At 39.7% G+C, this 22316-nt stretch overlaps 1 protein-coding gene across 1 annotated transcript in view; it reads left to right on the forward strand.

Annotated features, from left to right (window-relative positions):
• Nucleotides 1-12153: 12153 nt before the first annotated feature.
• Nucleotides 12154-22316, forward strand: part of LOC107683628 (growth/differentiation factor 11-like) — a 100625-nt gene continuing 90462 nt past the window's right edge. The window contains exon 1 of the mRNA XM_016479691.1: nucleotides 12154-12571. Within this exon, the coding sequence (XP_016335177.1) occupies nucleotides 12154-12571 (418 nt within the window). The remainder of the gene's footprint in view (nucleotides 12572-22316) is intronic.

Genomic DNA, 22316 nt, shown 5'->3' on the forward strand with positions numbered 1-22316 from the left:
GCCAGCCGCGGGAACGTCTCGGCTCAAGAGCGAGGTTCAAGGTCGCTGCTCTGTACTTTCCAGCTAGCCAAAGACTCTAACTCATACGGACCCCAGGTTAAATGGGGCTTACAGCTGAATGATGTCACAACAACAGACCCCATACTAGCACTGTGGGCAGACAATTCAGCCAACAGCATCTTACTGTTCAATGTTCTCAAACAGCACACAACGAACATTCCTTTTGCTAACAAGCGCACACGATTCCCTTTGAATCCCTGCCCATCAACCAATGAAGTGATATGGGCTCCAATGACCTCACAGTCCCCCACTGTTCCTGTCAACCTCGAGAACCTCCTGTCAGGCCAAACCATCCCTGAGGCCTGCATGCTAATCAATGAACAAGAGACTGTAGTACCAGTTTACACCAAAGGGGTCACTGTTCAACTCAACCTGCGAAGCGGCCAAGCTCTCAGCCACACCCTAGGCTTCTTCCAACCTTCACCCAAATGTGGGGAACTGGGCTTCACTTTGGAAGCCACACTCCTCGTTGAAGTGACATCTCGGGCATTGTACATCCTGTTAAACAACTGCACGGCAACGGATGTCAGAGTGCCCAAGGCCTACCGTCTGGGACGGCTAGTGAGTTATGACTTCCATGACTTTGAACTGATTTTACCAATAACTGGACCCATCCCAGATTCAATGATTCCAGAAGGAAGCTCAGGCCACACAGTGTCAACAGCACCCTCCAAGGTCATCACCATCATTTCAGTCATGCCAGTGGTCAAGGAGCAGGTGTGCAGAACAGAGGTAACAAAAGACCAACACCTTGCCGTGTATATTATCTCAAACCACTCCAACTGCAAGAATGACAGCATGACTGCACCTCTGACTGCCCACGGCACAGAGGAAGTAATAACAGAAGAGCCATATACATCCATGTTGTGCGTGTCCCAACACACCCAAAAGCTCCACCCACTTTTGTCAAGCAATACAAGATCCAACTCGAATCGTATGAACCAGTACAGGAGATCATCAACTCTATGCTTGAGAAGGGTGTCATCCGTCCGTGTAACAGCACCTACTCTGCCCCCATCTGACCTGTCCTCAAACCAAATGGCGGCCAACCACTGACTATAGGAAACTGAACCAACAGGTGCCATTGTCGCGATGGCCTATGACCCAGCTGGAACAGGAGATACCAAGAATCAGAGGAGCCACAATCTTCTCCACTCTTGATGTGGCCTCAGGATTTTGGACTATACCAGTGCATCCAGATTACCAACACAAGCTGGCCTTCACCTTTTGCAATCGGCAGTACACCTTCACCAGGTTTCCATTCGGCTATGCCAACTCACCAGTCGAATTTAACATCTTCCTCAACAAAGCATGCCCGGATGCCAGGGTTAGAGGGAACTTAATCTATGTCGATGACCTTCTGATGAAACACACGACGGTGGCTGATCACCTGAAAGAAATTGACCATGTCCTGCACCAATTGACCACTGCCGGTGCCAAGATTGCCCTCCACAAAGGACAATGGTGCAAAACCAAGGTCAACTCCGTGGGCCTACTCATCGGACCACGAGGTATTGAGCCACAAACCAGCCGCATCCAGGCCATTCAGAACATTAAACCACCTGCCAATGTCTCAGAACTCCGAAGTTTTCTAGGCGTGTGCAACTATTCAAGGCAGTTCATTGAGAACTATTCGGACATGGCACGCCCTCTCACTGCCCTTCTGAAAAAGGACTGCCCCTTCGCCTGGACAGACGAACAGCAAAATGCCATGAATGAGCTGAAACAACATCTGTGCATTGCTCCATGTCTGGCTTACCCAGATCCACAGAAGGAGTTCTACTTGGACGCTATACCAACGGCATGACCAGGACAGCATATGTCCTGGTGGTCGCATATGCGAGCAAGACTCTTCTTCCCCCAGAGTGCAAATACTCAGACTGTGAGAAAGCCCTGCCCTGTACTGTATGGGCCAGCCAGAGATTTTCCAACTACATCGGAGCACAGAAAGTGATCATAGAGACCTGTCACCAGCCTGTCACATTTCTTAACAGCCAGCGCATCCGTGACGGTATGGTCACAAACGCACGCATAGCCACATGGCTAATGGCCCTCCAGAGGCGCAACGTAGAAGCACGATATGCTCAAAATCACAAGTCGGCGCTGGGAAACGGCCTGGCAGCCTGCCAAAGCTGCTCCGATGACACACCAACTGAGATCGTAGAAGCAGCATAGCCACATGGCTAATGGCCCTCCAGGGGCGCAACGTAGAAGCACGATATGCTCAAAATCACAAGTCGGCGCTGGGTAACGGCCTGGCAGCCTGCCAAAGCTGCTCCGATGACACACCGACTGAGATGTTAGAAGCAGAAGGCCCCAACTACTGCCACCTACATGCCACAGGTATTTTGACGAGAATGTCTGCCAAGGCATGCCCACAGCCTACGTCGATGAATGTTCCTACAACCACGAGGGCTTCCTAAAGGCAGGTGCTGGTGTTCTCTGGCTAAATGATCGACCTTGCCCACCACAACACTTCAAGCTGGGTCCACAATCATCACAATATGCTGAGATAGCGGCTATTCTCATAACCCAGCAGATAGCATCGACCCATAACATCAGAGAACTGCACATCTGCACAAACTCCAACTATGCCAGACTTGGCTTCACATGCCATCTTCCAGGCTGGAAGCAAAATGGTTTCAAGACAGCAAAACCAGTTAAACAACAACACCTGTTTCAGGCATGCGAGGACATCACAAGTGAACATGATATGATCGTCTACTGGAAGAAAGTGAAAGGACACTCAAAGCAACCTGGTCCAGACAACTTGTGGTGCCACACTGCCAAAGGGGGGTGGTGCTGATGTATGCTCACGACGCACCATGTGCGGGACACCACGGCACAAGAGCCACTTATGAGACACTTAAACAAGTGGCATACTGGCCCGGCATGCAGCAAGATGTGGCAGAGTACGTGAAAGGATGCCTTCGGGCCAAGTGGAACGGACGAATCAGACTGTGGTCAGCATGATAAGAAAATACGTGTCTGCTAACCAGAAGGACTGGGACGTGAAACTTCCCCTGGTGCTCATGGCCATCAGTGCAAACTAGGCCCCGCTGTAGTTCTCAAAACGAAAGACTGTCCTAACCAGTCCAAGCATCTCAACCAAAGACATTCATTAACTCTGCCCCAGCAAGCCCTTCCTCTGAGACAACACTGAAGGAATCTGCGGGTTACAACCCATGCAAAGAGACACTCTGCCCTGCTGAGGCCAAGCCTCGCACACAGGTCACAGAAGAGATTGTGGGAAATCAGTGGCTCGTCAACACGCCCATCCGTACCACCACACTGACCTAACTGACCTATGACACTGCCACCCGTGTCAGCCTGCCCAACCAGAGTATGTGGATTCAAGTACCCAAAGGTGCCATCCTCCACCTCGGGGACCTGGTGCTGTACCACCTTCCAAGTGAAGAGTACCAATCCGAGGTGGAAATTCCAGCCTTCTTCAAGGATCACAGTCTCACAAACGGAGCCACTGGAAAAGAGGGACCCAGGCAGAGACAATGCTGAACCTGACCAAGGTTAAACCCCAAGCTGAGGATCCAAAGGCTGAGGAAAATTAGAAACCATTTGCCATCCGGCCTTCCTGATCCACCTACCATCTGACAATAAGGATCCACCTGCCATCCGGCCTTCCTGATCCATTTCATATTTATTTATAGAGCACATTTAAAAACAACAGCTGTTGGCCAAAGTGCTGTACAAAATGTAAGCATATACCAAAATACAAAAGTAAACATAGAACACAGCAACAGATAGTACACTAGAGTTATGCCACTGCGCTTACTTATGACCTGACCATATGCAACAGTAAATACATAAGTTTTAAGAAGAGACTTAAAATCAGCATATATTGGTTCAGTTCTTATATAGGGTGGCAACATGTTCCATAGCTGAGGAGCAGCCACTGAAAAGGCACGATCTCCTTTCGATTTCACAATAATCTAATCTGGATGAGATAAAAGCATGTATTACAGACTCTTAATGTCTCTTAATGTTAAAAATGACTTCATCTTTGCAATAAGCTGATAAAAACAACTTCTAACCACAGCATTGATCTGTTTATCGAAAGTCAGAGCAGAGTCAAAAGTAATGCCTAAGTTTCTGACATGTGAATGAAGATTACCAGATAGAGGTCCCAGCATACTGGCCACAACCTCTGTAGAAGCAGGGGAGCCAAAAATGAAGACCTCAGTCTTAGACTCATTTAACTGAAGGAAGTTGGCAGACATCCACTCTTTAACATCTCTCAGACAATCAAACAGACACCGTAAACTGGAGACATCCTTTGGGTGCAAGGGAACATAACACTGAGTATCATCTGCGTAACAGTGGTATGAAACATTGTGCCTCTTAAATATAGCATACAAAGGAAGCATGTATAAAGAAAATAGAACAGGACCCAAAATTGAGCCCTGTGGAACCCCATACAAAACTGGTGCACAAGATGATGAATATTTGCCAGTCTCTACAGAGAAGGTTCGATCCTTTAAATAGGATACAAACCAGTTTAACACACGTCCTTGAATCCCAATTTGCTGTAAGCGATTTAAATGAATGCCACGATGAGAGTGTCAAATGCCGCACTAAGGTCCAGCAAAATTAAAACAGCACAATTGCCGGAATCAACAATCAACAATAAGTCGTTTAATACTTTTAGCAATGCAGATTCTGTACTGTGTTGAGGTCTGAAGCCAGACTGATATTTATTGAAATTACCATTTTCCTGTAGAAAAGAAGAAAGCTGATTAAACACAACTTTCTCCAAAACTTTTGATAAAAACGGCAATTTAGAAATGGTACGGTAATTATTTAAAACTCTTGGATCAAGATTTGGTTTTTTGAGTAGCAGCTGCACAGTGGCATGCTTAAAATAAGATGGGATTATTCCACTGATTAAACTGCTATTAATTATTGACAGTAAACTAGGACTAATAGTGTCAAGTGTCTCTAATAAGAGACGAGGAGGAACAACATCCAATGAACAAAAAGTGGGCTTCATTTTATAAATAATTTGCACCAGGTAACTGAGACACTGGAGTAAATTCAGATAAATATGTAGAAATTGATGTGGACTGAGGGAAGTCCAGAGAGGAGGGAACAATACATGATCTTATAACATCGATCTTGTCAGTAAAAAACTTAAGAAAGTTTTCACAGGCTATAGGAGACGGATCCGGATATAAATTAGACATCGGATTTAGCACACTATTGATGGTATTAAATAATATTTTTGGACTATGAGCGTTTTTAGCAATGAGATCAGAGAAATAATTCGCCTTTGCAATCTTAACAGTTTTTTGATAGTGAATCGTACACTCTTTGACGCAGTTATATGATATTTGTAATTTATCCCTCTTCCACTTTCTTTCCGCTTTTCTCCATTTCTGTCTAATCGCCCTAGTTTCATCATTAAACCAAGGATGTACACAACTTCTAGGTCTTTTCAATTTAAAAGGGGCAACAGCATCAAGTATATTTGAACATAGCCCATTAAACTGATTAACTAGCTCGTCGGGATTAGCTCCAAGACAGTTAGACTCTATTTCATGACTTATAGGGGGAATAAAATAAGCATCTAAACATTTTTCAGATGTGGATGAGTTAAAAGAACAAACATACCGGCCTACCAAGGCAGGGTGTGGTACCGAACTAGGAACAGCTATGTTAAAAATAATAGACTTATGATCAGACAGAAAAAAATCTTTGATACCTACATCACTAACTAAAAGGCCATAAAATAGAATTACATCAAGTCTGTGCCCTTGGTTATGAGTGGGACCAACAACAGATTGTATAAGATTGAAAGTGTCGATAATTTGTAGAAACTCTTTAACCATAGGCTTCGATGGACAACAAACATGTATGTTAAAATCGCCCAATATCAAGAGCCTATCTGCATTTGGCACAACAGAGGATAAAAAATCTGAAAACTCACTTATAAAATCCTTATTGTACTTGGGGGGTCTATAAACAAGTATACATAACAGTGGATTACAGCCGTCCATCTTAAATATCTGAACTTCAAAACTAGAAAACAATTCCGAGGCAAGTAGACGGCATTTTAAATTATTTCTATAAATAGTAGCTAAGCCCCCACCACGACCAACTGACCTTGTCGTGTTAAAAAAGTTATAATCTTTAGGACAAACTTCAGAGAGTGGACCAAGTTCACCAGCATTTAGCCACGTCTCAGTCATAAACAAGAGGTCCAACTCATGAGATAAAATTTGTTCATTAATTGCAAATGTCTTGTTTGAGATCGATCTTATGTTTAGCAATGCCATCCTCACTTCAGTGGAGTCCGTTTCCTGATGAGTGGATTGATGATAAAATGTTGTAGAATTATGTTGATACTCCGACGATGGGGAATAATCCAGTGAACGAAGGTTGCAGGGATTTACTCCTCTTCTACAGACCCGTAGTCTAGGAGAAGTACTCCTTGACGAGAGCACCGATCCTGGTTGTTCCGGATAAACAGACACGGCACCACGCTTGAGAGACCACGAATACGAAATCCGGCCGCAGTCACAGCTGGAAGCCAGACTCCGAGAGTCCGCATGACTCGGGCCTCCAAGCGACGACGCGTGGAGGTACCTCCTCACGCGTACTAACCACCGCGTGTTCCCCGTCTTCTATAGCGTTTCTTCCTCCGATGATATTCACAGTCCGGTAAGCGACTTATTTCAGATGGCAACATAGACAGGAACGAGGGATCAGGAGTCTTGTACCCTCCGTGATTTGAATCAGAAACAGTTTCTACGGTCCATCGTAGATTAAGAACAAATGAGCGATCATAAGCAAGCACTGTGGTAAATTTTTGTGCAGACGTGCACACACACAAGACAAATATACTCAATAAAGAGAACACAGAGAACACAGACACCAGGCGACGGCTTGCCAAACTCCACACTGTTGCCATCTCAGCAGTCATTAGAGACCCCTCTTAGCCTTTTGACATTTGCATATAAATTACAGTCCTGGCCCCAGATTCTACATTTATATGGGTGCTAAATGGCCAATGGTTCCCCCCACTATCAAGGAGATGCTAAACAGTTTCACCACTCTCGTCTCCCCATTGAACTTCAAACATCAGATCAAAAGTTAACACTAAAACACTACTATTGTAATAATCACAGTCGTTCTAAAAAATCTAATATACTAATATACATTCACTGCTCAAGAAACATTGGTCCCTGATAATTAACCATAAAACAGCAATTATGCCAGATCTGATGAATGCTTCCTGACAAGGTGAGTGGCACAACAGAATCCCAGATGTGGTTTTCCTTGACACTTCGAATCACCCATTCCACCAGAATTCTGAGGCGTGCAATGGCCTGTGTTTTTTCACAGTCCTGTTTGCTGAACTGCTTGGCACATTTGAAAGGTGGAATGATCAGTCTAGCACCAACACTGGAGAGCATATCTTCAATAGTGAACCCCTTGTCTGCCATGACCACATCTCCAGGCTCGAGCAGGTCCAAAATGCCAGATTTCTTCGTGATTTCTTTGTCAGAGATTGAACCGGTGTAAAGCTGGGAGATGAAAGTCACTGCACCACACGGAGCTACCCCAACCAGACCTTTGAATGTTGTAGTGCTCTTGTAACTGGAGAAGATCTCAGAGTGGAGTGTCAGCGATGTAGGCTTTCACAGCGGATTTCTGTGCAGTCCAGGAAAAAAAATAAAAAAAAAATAAAAAATATATATATATATATATAGTTAGCAACTTATCACGCTATTTTTAAATTTCATGTCACAGCACACTGTTAGTACCAAAGACATAAGGGTGGTTCTATAATTGCAGGTACATTTGCTGTCCATAATATATTTTTTTCTGCTTTTATATTTTAATTCTTTCAATAATTTATTTAATTTGTTACTCATTGTCATGAATCACAAGATGTTACAGGCTATACCATATATACACTGTACAAAATTATAAACGCAACACTTTTGTTTTTGCCCCCATTTTTCATGAGCTGAACTCATAGATCTAAGACTTTTTCTATGTACACATAAGGCCTATTTCTCTCAAATATTGTTCACAAATCTGTCTAAATCTGTGTTAGTGAGCACTTCTCCTTTGCCGAGATAATCGGCAAAGGAGAAGTGCTCACTAACACAGATTTAGACAGATTTGTGAACAATATTTGAGAGAAATAGGCCTTTTGTGTACATAGAAAAAGTCTTAGATCTTTGAGTTCAGCTCATGAAAAATGGGGGCAAAAACAAAAGTGTTGCGTTTATAATTTTGTTCAGTGTATATATAGGCACACACACACACTGTATATATATATATATAGCGCCTGTAACATCTTGTGATATATAATTGTTTGTTTTTTGAAAATCATGATTTCTAGTTGTCTGAATTAGTGTCAATTCTGTTACCTTCAAACTTTATTACTAAAGTAGAGTGAGAATGTTGATAGTATGTAACAGCATTGACAGTCATACACAGAGAGAGACACACACATACATAACTGTCAATTCAACAAGAAATCATGATTCAAGCTATATAAGACACTATTTACAGAAAATATTATATTGTTATGGTCTTTTACATCCTGTGATCAATGACAATGAGAAAATTATAAAATAATTAATAATATAACTATTTGGAAAAGGCTGAAACGAACTTCCTGTAATGTAATCGGCAGCGGTAAAATGCTGACTACAGACATATGTGCTACCTCTTCGAATTACGAACGTAGACCCTTCCACCCGTCTAATAGCAACGACCTATTTTGAAAACTCAAATATGGTTGTTTTTGTTTAGAATTGGTGCACTGAGGGACGCTACAGCAACACTTATTCTTAGACTCCGCCATTGTTACCGGAAGTTACTTTACCCTGCGTTGGCGAACGCCGGAAACACAAAACCCGGAAGTGTGAAAACGGCTAATGGTGCCGCCAATTTGCTTTATGGAACCAGATCATTTGAAAATGAGTCAGACTAACTGAAATAAGCCTGGCTTATTTGGTAAACTTGTTTTATGAAACAGGCCTTGAGGCATTAAAAGTTATCATATTTTTTCCATTGCATCTTATTGTCTCGAATCGCATTGTGTTGAATCAAATCGAACAGAAATTGGATCGCACTGCATCGTAATAGGGGTGAATCGTATCGCATCGCATCGGTAGCTGCTTCATATGCATCTTTAATGTATCGTAGGCTATACATCGAGATGCGTATCGTATCGGCCTCAGTCACGAGATGCACATCCCTAGCACACACACACATACATTTCCTGTTGGTCTTTTAGCACATCAAAATACCTCAATCATACTGATGAAGCATTCGTCATGAGATGCACATCCCTAGTACATTGTAGTCAGCAGCTCTTATATGCGTTTGAGTTGTTGTCGACCGCGGTGAGTGCGCTGTTTTTCTTATGTATCAAATGGTATATGCTGCATATGTACATGGCTCCAGCGGTGCTACGGCCAGTCTATGTGTAGTGTTGTGTTATATGCTGTGCTTAGTCCCGCTCAGCTCGAGGGCATATATTTTTTTCCCCTGAGTGCTCTATGGAGTAGTCAACAGGCTTGGCTATCGAAGTCTGGCTCGTTAGACTCTTCCCTCCAGATGTGGGGAATACAACACAGCGGGATTGTACGCGTTTCCCAAGCGTTAGCTACGCAGTGTCGAGAGACCAAACTTGATAGGGAGTGTCTCCGGATACATACGCAACCTCGGTTCTCTGAAAGGAGGGAACGAGACACTGCTCACTGCTGTGTTGTAATCCTCAGAGTCTCATACCTGTTCGAACAGTTGAAAGATTCGGAGGCAACGACGCTGGGTGCTGTCTTATATAGTGGGTGGCCCCGCCTCTAGTTCCAGCGCTTGATTTACCGGTAAAATTTACCGGCGTGATTCAATCAGGCTTCAGTATTTTGGGAGGAGGGGGATAACCCCAAGCATTAGCTATGCAGTGTCTCGTTCCCTCCTTTCAGGGAACCGAGGTTACGTATGTAACCGGAGACGTTGAATTTAGGGGTGTGAGTTCAGTTACAGAATGCAGTTGTCATGCCCGTAAATAACCATACTGTGTGTGAACTTATTAAGGCCGTATTAAGGACTCAAAAACTGGACTGACAACCGTATTCTGCTGCTGTGTGAACGTAGCTGTTGCTTCATAACATTATGGTTGAACCACTAATGCCACATGGACTATTTTAAAGATGTCCTTACCTTTCTGGGCCTTGAACGTTTCAGTTGTGTTGCTGGCAGGATCAGAATGCTCTCGGATTTCATCAAAAATATCTTAATTTGTGCTCTGAAGATGAATGAAGGTCTTATTCATATTATTTTCCAAAATAACAGAGCACAATTTAATCCACATGTGATTGACCGGGTTTTGATTTACTTATACTAAACCCCAAGTTGCAGCATGCTATAGGATATTAGTTTGCAGCCTGGGAGGGAGTGATAAATATAAAATTGTTATTTCAAAAATTTTATTTAATTAGTTAAAAAATTTGTAGGAGGGATGCTTGGTTAGTGTAGCCCTATCAAATTAGCTCCTTTGTATAAGCTGTTCCCTTGACAGTAGCCTGTACAAAATCAACCTCCAATAAAGATTCAATAAAGATGTCTTTAGTATAATAAAGGTAGCTCTTTGTACTCTCTCAGACATCAGTGTGCTGTGGGAAGAATTGCAGAGACATATCTGAAATCTTGCGACAATATTTATTAAGCAGTTTAAACAAATTATATTTTGCATAGAAAGAAAAGTAACGCTCCAATTCTGGGGTTTCCCCTCCAGAGGGCGCACAAAGATAAACCATGAAAGGAATCATTTAGTAGCCTTAATACCTCAGGTGCAAAATAACAAATTTGTAATACAACCAAAGAAAAACAGGAATAGTAGCCTACAGATAGTAATTTATTAGACTTTTAAGAAGAAACCCTTGCTCAGAAGAAGAGCTATTCTAGAGACTACAATAATGTAAAAAAAAAAAGTGTTAGCACTGTTGTCTGATGGTGTGTGACAGAGCTTTTGGACCCAGTACGCGTGACGTCAGACTTAACAAGCGGATAGTCGCGCTAATGCATGGCTGGCTTTGGGCTCTTGAATAATAATCACGTTGTCTGCGTTTGCCCAATATTATTTGTTGTCAAAACGCGGGCGGTGAAAAGGGGTATCCGCTTGCTTGAGCCATGCTAGCTGCAAAGCCAACGCAAGTGACCAGCGGGGCGAGGATTCTACATGGTCTTAAAGCCTTCGGCGAACAAGTTCCCAAATCAAACAACGATTTGTCCAAAAAAACCGAGTGGTTCTCACTGTTTCCAATGTAAAGTTTTTTATTCGTATGCTCTCTCATATTTAGGTGAGCATAGGCAAAATCCTTTTTAAGTTAGGTGATCATATTAAATTTTTTTTTTTTTTAAATGGCAATTAAAGAAATGGTTAGATATTTGTTATGTAGCCTACATAGTAATCTCAGAAAAAGTGATGCCTATAGGCTATATCTACTAAAAGCAAGAATTTAACCTGCAAATAGCGTTCAGGTAACACTGATTAAATTAGAGCTAAAATAGCCTAACTATACAATCTGCAATGAAAAGTTAACTTCACTTATAAAGTCTGTGTCTAGTAGGCCTAGCTAAACTTACATTGCGTGGTGCGGAGTGTCAGAATATAAACAATACAATCTCTCTCTCTCTCTCTCTCTCTCTCTCTCGCTCTCTCTCTCGATTTAGTGACAAACCTATGAGCCTTTTGTTGAAATGTTAGCCAATAGAGAGGGATTACGCCACTAGGCAGCTGTGATATATAAAGGGGGCTTTATAGACGCATTTGTACAGTTGAAAAAGACATGCTAAAGTATTTTCCGACAGTGAAGCAGGTAGCTGATAAAAGGACTTGAAAACAAACTGAAATGCAAAAGGGAACGTTCTTTAAAAGAATCCGATTATACCCGTCGCTTTGTCCGTATAAAATGGAATATATATTCTGCTAAAACGTCTTAATTTCTTTGTAGATAGCTAATTCGTTGCTCGAATAAATATTCTCAAGATAAGAACCACAGTATCTTGCAAAATCAAGAGGAAAACCTTTGATACTGACCATTTAACATCATGACAAGGTATAACTTTTTGTTGTGCTTAACGGTTCTTATTTCTTTGGGACTGTCCGGGAGCGATGAGCCGGACCTCTTTCAGTCTCCACTAAGTGAGATGTCCTCGGATGCTGGAGTCTCTCTCTTTGATCTGGAGGATGTGGACTCTCCAGAGTGTTCAGCGTGCGTTTGGAGAGAACAGAGTAAAGTCTTACGGCTGGAAACAATCAAATCACAAATCCTTAGCAAACTGCGCTTAAAACAAGCGCCCAACATCAGCAGAGAGGTGGTTAATCAGCTTCTTCCAAAAGCACCTCCGCTACAGCAGCTTCTGGACCATCACGACTTCCAGGGGGACGCATCCTCCCTAGAGGATTTCATGGACGCCGATGAGTACCACGCCACTACCGAGTCCGTCATCACCATGGCCTCAGCGCGTGAGTTACAGAACTTTTAGATTTTTTTACTTGTTTAATAAATTATGCAGCTTAAGCTAATGGTCTTTTAGTGGCAAATGGCCGTTTATTTATTACTAGATTTTGTATGGGACAAATGCGTAAGGTTTATCATAAATGTCAACATTGTAATTCTTTATATAGATAGATAGATAGATAGATAGATAGCCTATACACGCACACGCACACGCACACACACACACACAGAATTTGAAATCTGCCTTCACTTGGTTGCGCTCGTGCCCGTTTACGTGTAGGCTAATAAATGAATAAGGACGATGTAAAAAGACATGATAGGCAGATGCGCTCAATGTCGCTTCCGAGTACATTATAATTAAAAAAAATATATCGATTAGTATTTTAGATGATTAAAAAAGTATGTGCTTGCCAAAGTAGTTGCCAAAGAACCGTCTTGCACAAGCAGGCTCTGTTGCCTTTAGTCTCTGCTAGAAAAGTGTTCCAAAACACTATTGTTTTCCTTACAGCAGCAGCAGCGCCTTACGACTGCGCTTGCCTTTAAATGTGAAGTTTATAGGCATAGCCCGTTTTTTCACTTTAGTGTGGACACAAAGCCCGTGGAGGAGTTTGGGTCGAGGGGAGTGTGTGACCTTTTCGCTGAGAACAGCCGGAGTTCAACAACATTTACACACATAATGTATTCCGCACAAGGCAGATGAAAAGCCGAGCAAATAATCCGTTTTTTTCTGACCAGAGTGAACAAAGATAGGTTTGTGTTCCCCTAACTAACCTCTGCGTTGATTGTCACACAGCCCACGTTCCCACTGGCATAATGAACGCGCTTTACATTCAAGAGACGAATCACATAAATGATCATTTAACGGCTGCAAATCTCATGGATGGCTTTTATAAATAGCTTTTTTTGTTGTCATAGATTGTTGTTGTAGCTGTGCAGTAGGAGAACAGCATGAAAAATGACTTATAGGTCATTTTGACCATCACATGGTTCAGGGAGTGCATTTACTCTTGTATTAAACAGCAACTGTATTTATTTGTTTATTTATTTGTTTTAAAATGTAACTTTCAAAATGTTTCAAGGTAGTAGGGAAGTTTCATGTAATTAGTCACATTTATGTTCTTTTTGTGTTGCATCCCTTTTCAAATACTAATTTGAGTTTATTCAGTGGGCTCTCATTTTATTCTATTCTTTTATTCTACTTCCTTAATATTATTGTATTCTTGTTTTGTGTTATATATAATATCCATTTTAAAGTTTAAATTGAATATCATAAAAATTAAACCATTACTATATTCTTCCAAGATTTGTTGTTTCTTTGCAGTTTTCTTTTAGTTTATCTTTACTTTTACTTTATTATTATTATTATTATTATTATTTTCAGTAATCCTTGTTTCTTCAGCTTCCCTCTCCCGTCACTACATCCATGATCATCTCCCATTCTCATTCTTTATCACACAAGCAGTCAGTTCTCCACTGGCTAACGAAAGCAAATGTGACATTAAATGCAATCCCACAAAAACAAAACTGTCTCTTTCTCACCAAAAAAAAGTGAGGAAAAAAAGTCTTTCCTTATACCCCTACTCCTTATATAGGCTACAGTATGCACATTACTAGTAGGTGAATAATATAATAGCCCATATAAAGATCAAATATACACAATATTGTAAAATACATTACTTAACACATCGCTGCTCTAATACATTCAAAGGAAAGTCTTGATAGATTTTCCCACTATTACAAGCTTATATTTTGGGTGTTAGATGATAAAGGTGGATATTATGTATTATATGATATTATACATTAGATTTTGCACTGGTATGTTTTGTTCTGCCTCTGTTCTGAATTTGGCTGTGCATGTGTACAGGCCAGAGTAGAAAATTGACAATTAGAACTCAGTTGTTGCCAGTCTACATATTTAGACCAGACCTTTCTCCCTTGTCAGTGTGCTTTCATAACAGCCTGTGGTTTTTGTCAGTAATTTGTCTGCTTATACCCTCACCTCCCTCCCACACAATCACCCACCTCCCTGACTTAATTTTACTGTTTTGTTTAACTTATTGCAATGTGAATACATTTTCAAACAGTGGTCATTATGCTCTGCTCATATTTTGGTGGGCAACATTATACTTTTACTTTTTAATTTATTGCTTTATTTCTTTTTGTCTGTTTAGACAGCCATGAACTATCATCGAACAACCACCAAACTGTGCTAAAATGCTAGGAGAAGACAGTAGAAATACAAAATTTAGGGCTCTCATTGTTATGAGAGATTGAATTATCTGAGATATATAATTTGCCATAATTTCTCTTTTTGTTCTCCAAAAATTTTACTCTGCAGTACACTCCCATAGAAACACACATTCATCAAGTCACAGAGGAAAAGGCCTCCTATTGACAAGAAGGGTCAGAGAGTTCACAGCAATGTGATATATTGGATGAGGAGCCAATTAACCTCTTCAGGTCTTTTTCTTTGCCCGCACAAGAGAACTAGTAGATTAAACACTACTACCCCCATCTAAAATGTCAAAAAGGATGGGTAGGAGATTAAACAACACTACAAGCACTGCCTCCCCCACCTAAAATGTCTTTCTCTCACACACACAAAGTCACATACACACATATACACACATTCACAAATACCAACCCACTAACCACTCCCAACTAAGAAAAAAACAAAGGTCTTTTATTGTGTTGACCCTATAAAAGGGTAATTTCCTGAAGGTGCAGGAACCATAAACATTAGAAGAGAGAATGCTAAAAAGACAAGACGGTTGTCCGACCATCCTCTGATCAATGGGAAGTGTGTGGGAAGTTTTTTTTTTGTATTAATTCACCATGTGAACACCTGTGTCTTAGACTACTCTCAGTCTTTCCAGTTCATCTGAGAGAGTGAAAGAGGAATAAAATAAAGGAAGAAAGCAAACTCGTATTTTTCTTTCCTGTTTTGTAAACACAAAATAAGTAAGGTAATTAAAGAACCAAAGTGTTGTAGAAATAACACTTCATGTAGTCCATTTTATGGCTAATAAACTTTCAATGGAACTGAAGTCCATTATACCCTGGGTACAATTTCACTGCTCTCTCAAGAATGCCTCTCTTTCTTTCTCTCATTCACTTTCCTCTTCCCACGGTTCAATGCTTCTCCTCCCAGTCTGGAGCAATTCCAGACCCAGATAAGCAGGTACTGAAGTTATCACATGCGACAAATAAAACTACATCTCAAACATGTAAATATAACCACACACACACACACACACACACACACACACACATACTGACAACTCAAAACGTCTAGTATTATGTATTATAACCTGAAAATATAATGACTATGTTTTGTAAGGATCTCTCTGGAGTTATATATGCACTGTTCTTGTATCAAGTAATGCCCGAGCTTACAGTAAAGGGAATATAATCTCATTTCAATCTCATACTGTATATATCCTTTTCCCTTAGTCAAACTACATTCAAAGGCAATATATAAAGGTTGCACACAGAACATGTTGCACATGACCATGGTCAATTATTTCATGATGATGAAACTGAGGCATAATTATGCTTTTGTTATATATTTCATAGGGCTGGACGATATGGCCAAAATTTATATCACGATATATTTCTTAATTTCGGTCGATACGATATAATTCCGATATCGATATGAACACTATTAAATATTGATATTGAATTATTGTCCAGCCCTAATATTTCATAATACATTTCTGTTGCCTTGGGATTGTTGAGGAGAAGGACATTTTAGGTATTGTCTGGGGATTTAGCCAGCAATCATAGTCCATAAAAGAGTACCCATGAATTGTAAGACTTGAGGGGATGTGCCTAAATATGCAGTTAAATATTACATTAAAATTGAATCTATATTAGCAATCTGCGTTGGAATTTTCCCACACTGTGTCTGTCAATCCTTTTTTTAAAGAAACCAAGATCTTGGATCAAGATCACAGTTTATAAATCAAAACCTCTCTTTGATAGAGTAAGTGACTACTCCAGGTAGACAGTGATTGACAAGGGGAAGAAATCACTGAAAAGAGTGAAACTGCAAACATGGATGAGTTATGTCATTAAGACAAATTAATACAAAATAGTTATGTAATCAAGTGCAAAAACCCAGCTGCCTTATCCTTATCAGCCAGATTCCCAGATATTAAGAACTGATAATGCTGCAGTAAAACAATGTTTCACTCCACCACTCCCATTATTTCCCCTAGGCTCTCAAACATTCCCTAGGCTCTTAAATATTTATATGCATAATATGTACATTTTGGAGTAAATACAAAATATATTGTTTCAATCTTTAAATCAACAGTTTAATATTTTTCTTGTTTTCAATGTACAGTATGCATTTCACAATGTTTAATGGGATTGTAGTTCTTACCCTCATTACATTTCCTAATTTAAATACTTTTTTGGTTCCAATTCAAAGTTTGTAATGTTGTTAATCATCTCTGGTTGATTTGGTTCATGTCTTGTAACTCTTAAACAAAGACCTATTTAAAAACCTTATGATAAAATGAATGGGAAAAAATACTTCCAGAACTAAGGCCACTGAAAAAAGAGGATGGGCAATGTTGCACTCTATTGTGGTGCTTTACAGTTTGAACGATATGGCGTCAGAATGTAACGGCCAGTTGTTTAGCAGCAAACAACCAATCATAAACTGAACAACTCTTGCATCATGAAATAATGCACTTTCTACAGTCACAGAAACTTGTATTTCATTTCAGCATTTGAGTGAAAAATCAAAATGTCACCGTGATGAAAATGCATTAATAGAATTGAATAAGTGAGAAGGCAAGGCATTACAGTGTATAAAGAGCCCATGTGCTCTGTTTGTCTAGTCAGTGATATATATATATATATATATATATATCTTGGCTAATTCAACAATGCTGAACATATCTGTTGAGTAATATCAACAAAATATGCACCATCACATATGGGCTATACAGAGAGAAAATGAGGAGCAAATGCACTTTCTACAGTCACAGAAACTTGTATTTCATTTCAGCATTTGAGTGAAAAATCAAAATGTCACCGTGATGAAAATGCATTAATAGAATTGAATAAGTGAGAAGGCAAGGCATTACAGTGTATAAAGAGCCCATGTGCTCTGTTTGTCTAGTCACAGTTATATATATATATATATATATATATCTTGGCTAATTCAACAATGCTGAACATATCTGTTGAGTAATATCAACAAAATATGCACCATCACATATGGGCTATACAGAGAGAAAATGAGGAGCAAAGAGGTCAGAAGATGCCCCCTTTTTCATTGTCAGTCATCTCATTTTCAGTGCCAAAAAGAAAAATAATGTCAGCAAACATGAATATAAATTAATTAATTTCATGAATTATTTATTTGGACAGATTGCCATTTAAAATAGGCCACAACAATGATCCGTGAGCCAAGGGGGAACTGAAAAAAATGGCTCAGATGTTTTTTTTAAAATGGAAACTAAAATGGAAGCACACATACAGCTTTAGACTTATCAGTTAATTGCCTCAGTATTTAGAGTTTCCACACACACACACACACACACACATATATATATATATAAATTTTTTTTTGGACAAATATATACATTTTGAGCAAACTATATTATATGTACATTTGTGAGTCAACGTAATTGTCAAGATTTAAGAGACGCTATCATATTAAAGGGGGTTTTTATGGCAAGTTTAATTCATACTTTAAATATTTCAGAATCTTTGTTTGGCGACATATTGGCAGCATAGTAACAGTCATAGTGAAAAGCAGTGTACAGAATAAAAATTTACTACACTTGGTTAAGCCTTACCCAAAAGTTAAAAGACAGTACGGTAGGTAAAGGTAAATCTAAAATAAAGCAAGTATTATTGCATAACATTTAAGTAGGTTTAGGGAAACTATCAATGTTCTTTATTGTGACAAATCTGCAAAATTTGCATAGATTTTGCAGCCAGTGGATCAGCCATCTGTCAAGAAATTGTTAATACTTCTCTAGTACATCTGATATAAGCCAGGTTTCTCCAGGTTTATTAATAATAATAATGATAATATGGTATAGTTTCTAGGGTTGTGCAACAGTAAGATTGCACCTTAATCACAGTTTCTTGATTCTGGTGACTCCAATGTATCCCTTAATGCATGAATGAGTATGATCATAAGCAATCTCATATCTGCACTTTTGTGTATATATTGTTATTGCACTTGGTTAATGTATACAATAGAGTTTTTAGTACACTAGCTAAATACCCCCATTATTATGGGGAGCATGCAGGACATGCTTTTGTTGAGCATGGGGGGCTGCGCTGCCTAAACTGTGATAGGAGTCTTGTGCCTGGCCCTGTCCCCCAGGAGCATTCTGAATGAGAGTGTCACTTGCGATCTGTACCCCCCATTTTCTCAACACACACCAGTCCTCTGTCCCATGTCCTCCCCCACTCCAGCTCTCCGATCTCCTGGGACAGGGGGCCAAACAAAGAAGGAGCGAGGCAGCATAGGCTGGGATGGTGGGGGGGTGCTCTGTGGCCCCTGTCTTATTAGAAGGGTCGTGAACGTGTCAGAATGATTAATTTGCAGAGGTGCACAGGGATACCCTTGAGTCACATTTATCCAAAGTCTGAGCTCTCTAGCACACACATCCCTTGATGTGTGTTTGACATTTGCTATTAGGAAAATTAAGAAAAGAAAATAGGAATATAATGCATGCAAAAAAATGTCCAAAAAAAATTATAAAATGTTGATCAACCTAGACCACAGCAGGCATTACCACAGACTGTTTGTTTATCAAAACAACAACAGGGGATACATTACTGAAATATCATCTAAATTTTGACATTCAGTCATGTAGTATTTGTAGTTTTCTTTACAATTCCACTATTTCACATCACATATACAGTAATTCAGTGATTATCTATTTGTTCAGTTGGAATAGTTGATTGAACAAAATTGAACAAAAACATACCAGGCATTGCCTGCAGAAGAAAACCCTGATATTACACATAAATAAAAGTCCAAAATCTCTGAATTGTTTTAATCCCCTCCCCCATCCATCATTCAGTATTAGTCCCTAGAGAACTAAATGTCATTATCTGTAATGTGTTCTCGTTTTCAATATTAATTTCCATCCTGAACATCAGTCCATCAAACCATCTAAACAGACATATATCAATATACAGTTAATGAAATATGATTAAAGGTTTAGTAGATTGGAAGGCAATGTAGATATCTTTAATGGGATAGTGATCTTTAGGGCTTAACTCTAACCCCTGACCACTGGGGTGTGTGTGAATAATCTAAAGAGACAGGCAGCAGGGTATGTTTGCTATGGTCCCTGTCACTCTGTTGTCGGTTTCTGAACTTGTTGCTAAGAGCTTATAGCAAGGCCTGTGAAAAGTATGGTTTTGCAAAAAGCTGCCAGAATCATCAAATAAACATGTCATTGTTTTGTGGCCTTTGGGCAAATATTTATTTTGCAATGTATAAAGCTGAGATGTTAAATGTGCTATTTATTAAAATTTTAGAGGTGCTTGTTTTTGCCATGTCTTCAAACACCTCATCCGAAGAATACAAACACAGTTTAGCATGTTTATTATGATGTCAATGTTATCAAGGGAAATAAATAGAAATATTTGCTAAATAAGTTTTGCAGTATATAATATTGACTGTCAGCAGTTTAGGGGGCAGTTGTGGCCTAATGGTTAGAAAGTTGAATTTGTAACCTGAAGGTTGCGGGGTTTGATTCTCAGTACAGGGGGAAGTGAATTAACAGTGCTCTATTCCTCCTTTGTTACCCACAACTGAGGTGCTCTTGAGCAAGGCACCGAACCCCAAAATCGCTCTCCAGGTGCCGCAGCAAAATAGTTGCCCACTGCTGATGTGGGTTCATTACTCACTGCTGTGTGAGTGCACTTGGATGGGTTAAATGCAGAGCACAAATTCTGAGTATAGGTTACCATACTTGGCCTACAAGTCCTGTCACCTTTGAAATGGGTACTAATTCAAAATATTGGAGAGTGTTGTTTCTCTTTAGAAATGGATGCGGAGGCTTTTTAGATCGGGTATAATCTGCAATCTCTGACCCAGTTTGCTGGCTTTCCATGGATTCAATATGCTGTTTTCCACCATTTAGCAATTTGGGATGTCAAAATACTACTGGGTAAATAGGCAGTGGGTGAAATTACACAGCCCAAAACAAAAACAGACATTCTGACATGGAATGCACATTTCAAATTCGAATAACTGGCTGTAGCACAATTTTTCGGAGAAACAAGTAAGTGAACTTAACATGCTCTCTGAATATCTGCAAACCTATTATGGTATTTTTATGCTTTAGTACAAACAAAAAAATACATAAAGCACCTGTAAATAATTAAATAACAGATGAAAGACAAAACAGAAAAAAAATCACAACATTAGAATGTTACAATGATCAAAGGTAAAAAATCCTCCATGTGCAACAATGACAACTTTGCAGACCTTATGAATTATAGTCTGTTTCAGATAAAGTTGGTGTTAAAGTTAAAGAAGCTGTGGTGACACTTTAGATTAGGAAACAAATATTCACTTTTAACTAAGAGTTAATAGTAAATAGTGTTCTCTAATCTAAAGTGTTACTGAAGCTGCCAGCTGAGAACCATTAAGAGGTCTGTTTCTCAAACTGGATACTCTGTGTAGTATCTACAGATGTTGTTGTGCATCTGGGCCATTTACTTTTTTCCTTATCTTGGTTCCTTATCCAGATTTTTTCTCCTTTAAAGCAGTATATGGCATAGCCTTGATCTTTCAAAACAAAAACAAAAAAAAAAAACCCTGAAACTGTCTTTTCCACACTATATTAAGCAGCACAGCTATTTTTAATTGTGCTGAATCACACTCCAAATAATCATATTAGAATTCTGGATTAATCTTCAGGATTATGTAACTGTGTTAATCATCCTAATCTAATCATCCTAAAGGTTATCCAACATAATCAAGTGTTTTAATCCAAGTCTTCTGAAGAGACACACTTGCTTTATATCATGTATAATATCATTTAATTGTAATATTAATAATCATTTTAATATTTTATTTTTAATGTCATTTTAATTTTAGTCAAATATACTTCAACTTTTGTCTCAACTATCCACAGAACATTTCCCCAGAAGCTTTGTTGAACATTTAGATGATTTGGGCATGAGACATACCTTTTTTCCCAACAGGTTGTCGTTTCATGGACAACATTCTTGTATTAGACACATTAACAAAGACTTTCACAGTTTGCAGTTTTCTGGGAACTTTTTGCTATGTTTTCTCACCTCTTTCAAGATTGTTCTTTGTGCTTTTAGAGTGATCTTTGCAGGATGTCTGCTCCTAGGGAGAGTAGCAACAGTCCAGAATATTTTCACATATGTAGACAGGGTAATATAAAACGGACAATTCTGCTCCTTGATTAAGATTGGCTGAGCTGCATTTGAAGCCATGGTTAAAGACTCTATAATCACACACCCTTGACCTTGTTACTGCATCAGTGTGTCTATGTGTTGCTTGGCAACCATTCTGCTAAACATTGCTAGAGAAACATTGCTTGGTAAAGGATTATTATTTGTCATCAGTTTGTTGCTGTATGTTTATGTTCAGGTTTGGGGATGTCCAAACCTGTTCCTGGAGGGCCACTGTCTTGCATAGTTTAGCTGCAACCAGGGCTGGACTGGGACAAAAAATCGGCCCTGGCATTTTTTGGTCCAGGCGGCCCATCACCACTTCGATAT

Source organism: Sinocyclocheilus anshuiensis, unplaced genomic scaffold (assembly GCF_001515605.1).
Source record: "Sinocyclocheilus anshuiensis isolate Anshui unplaced genomic scaffold, SAMN03320099.WGS_v1.1 scaffold1809, whole genome shotgun sequence".
Taxonomy (NCBI): domain Eukaryota; kingdom Metazoa; phylum Chordata; class Actinopteri; order Cypriniformes; family Cyprinidae; genus Sinocyclocheilus; species Sinocyclocheilus anshuiensis.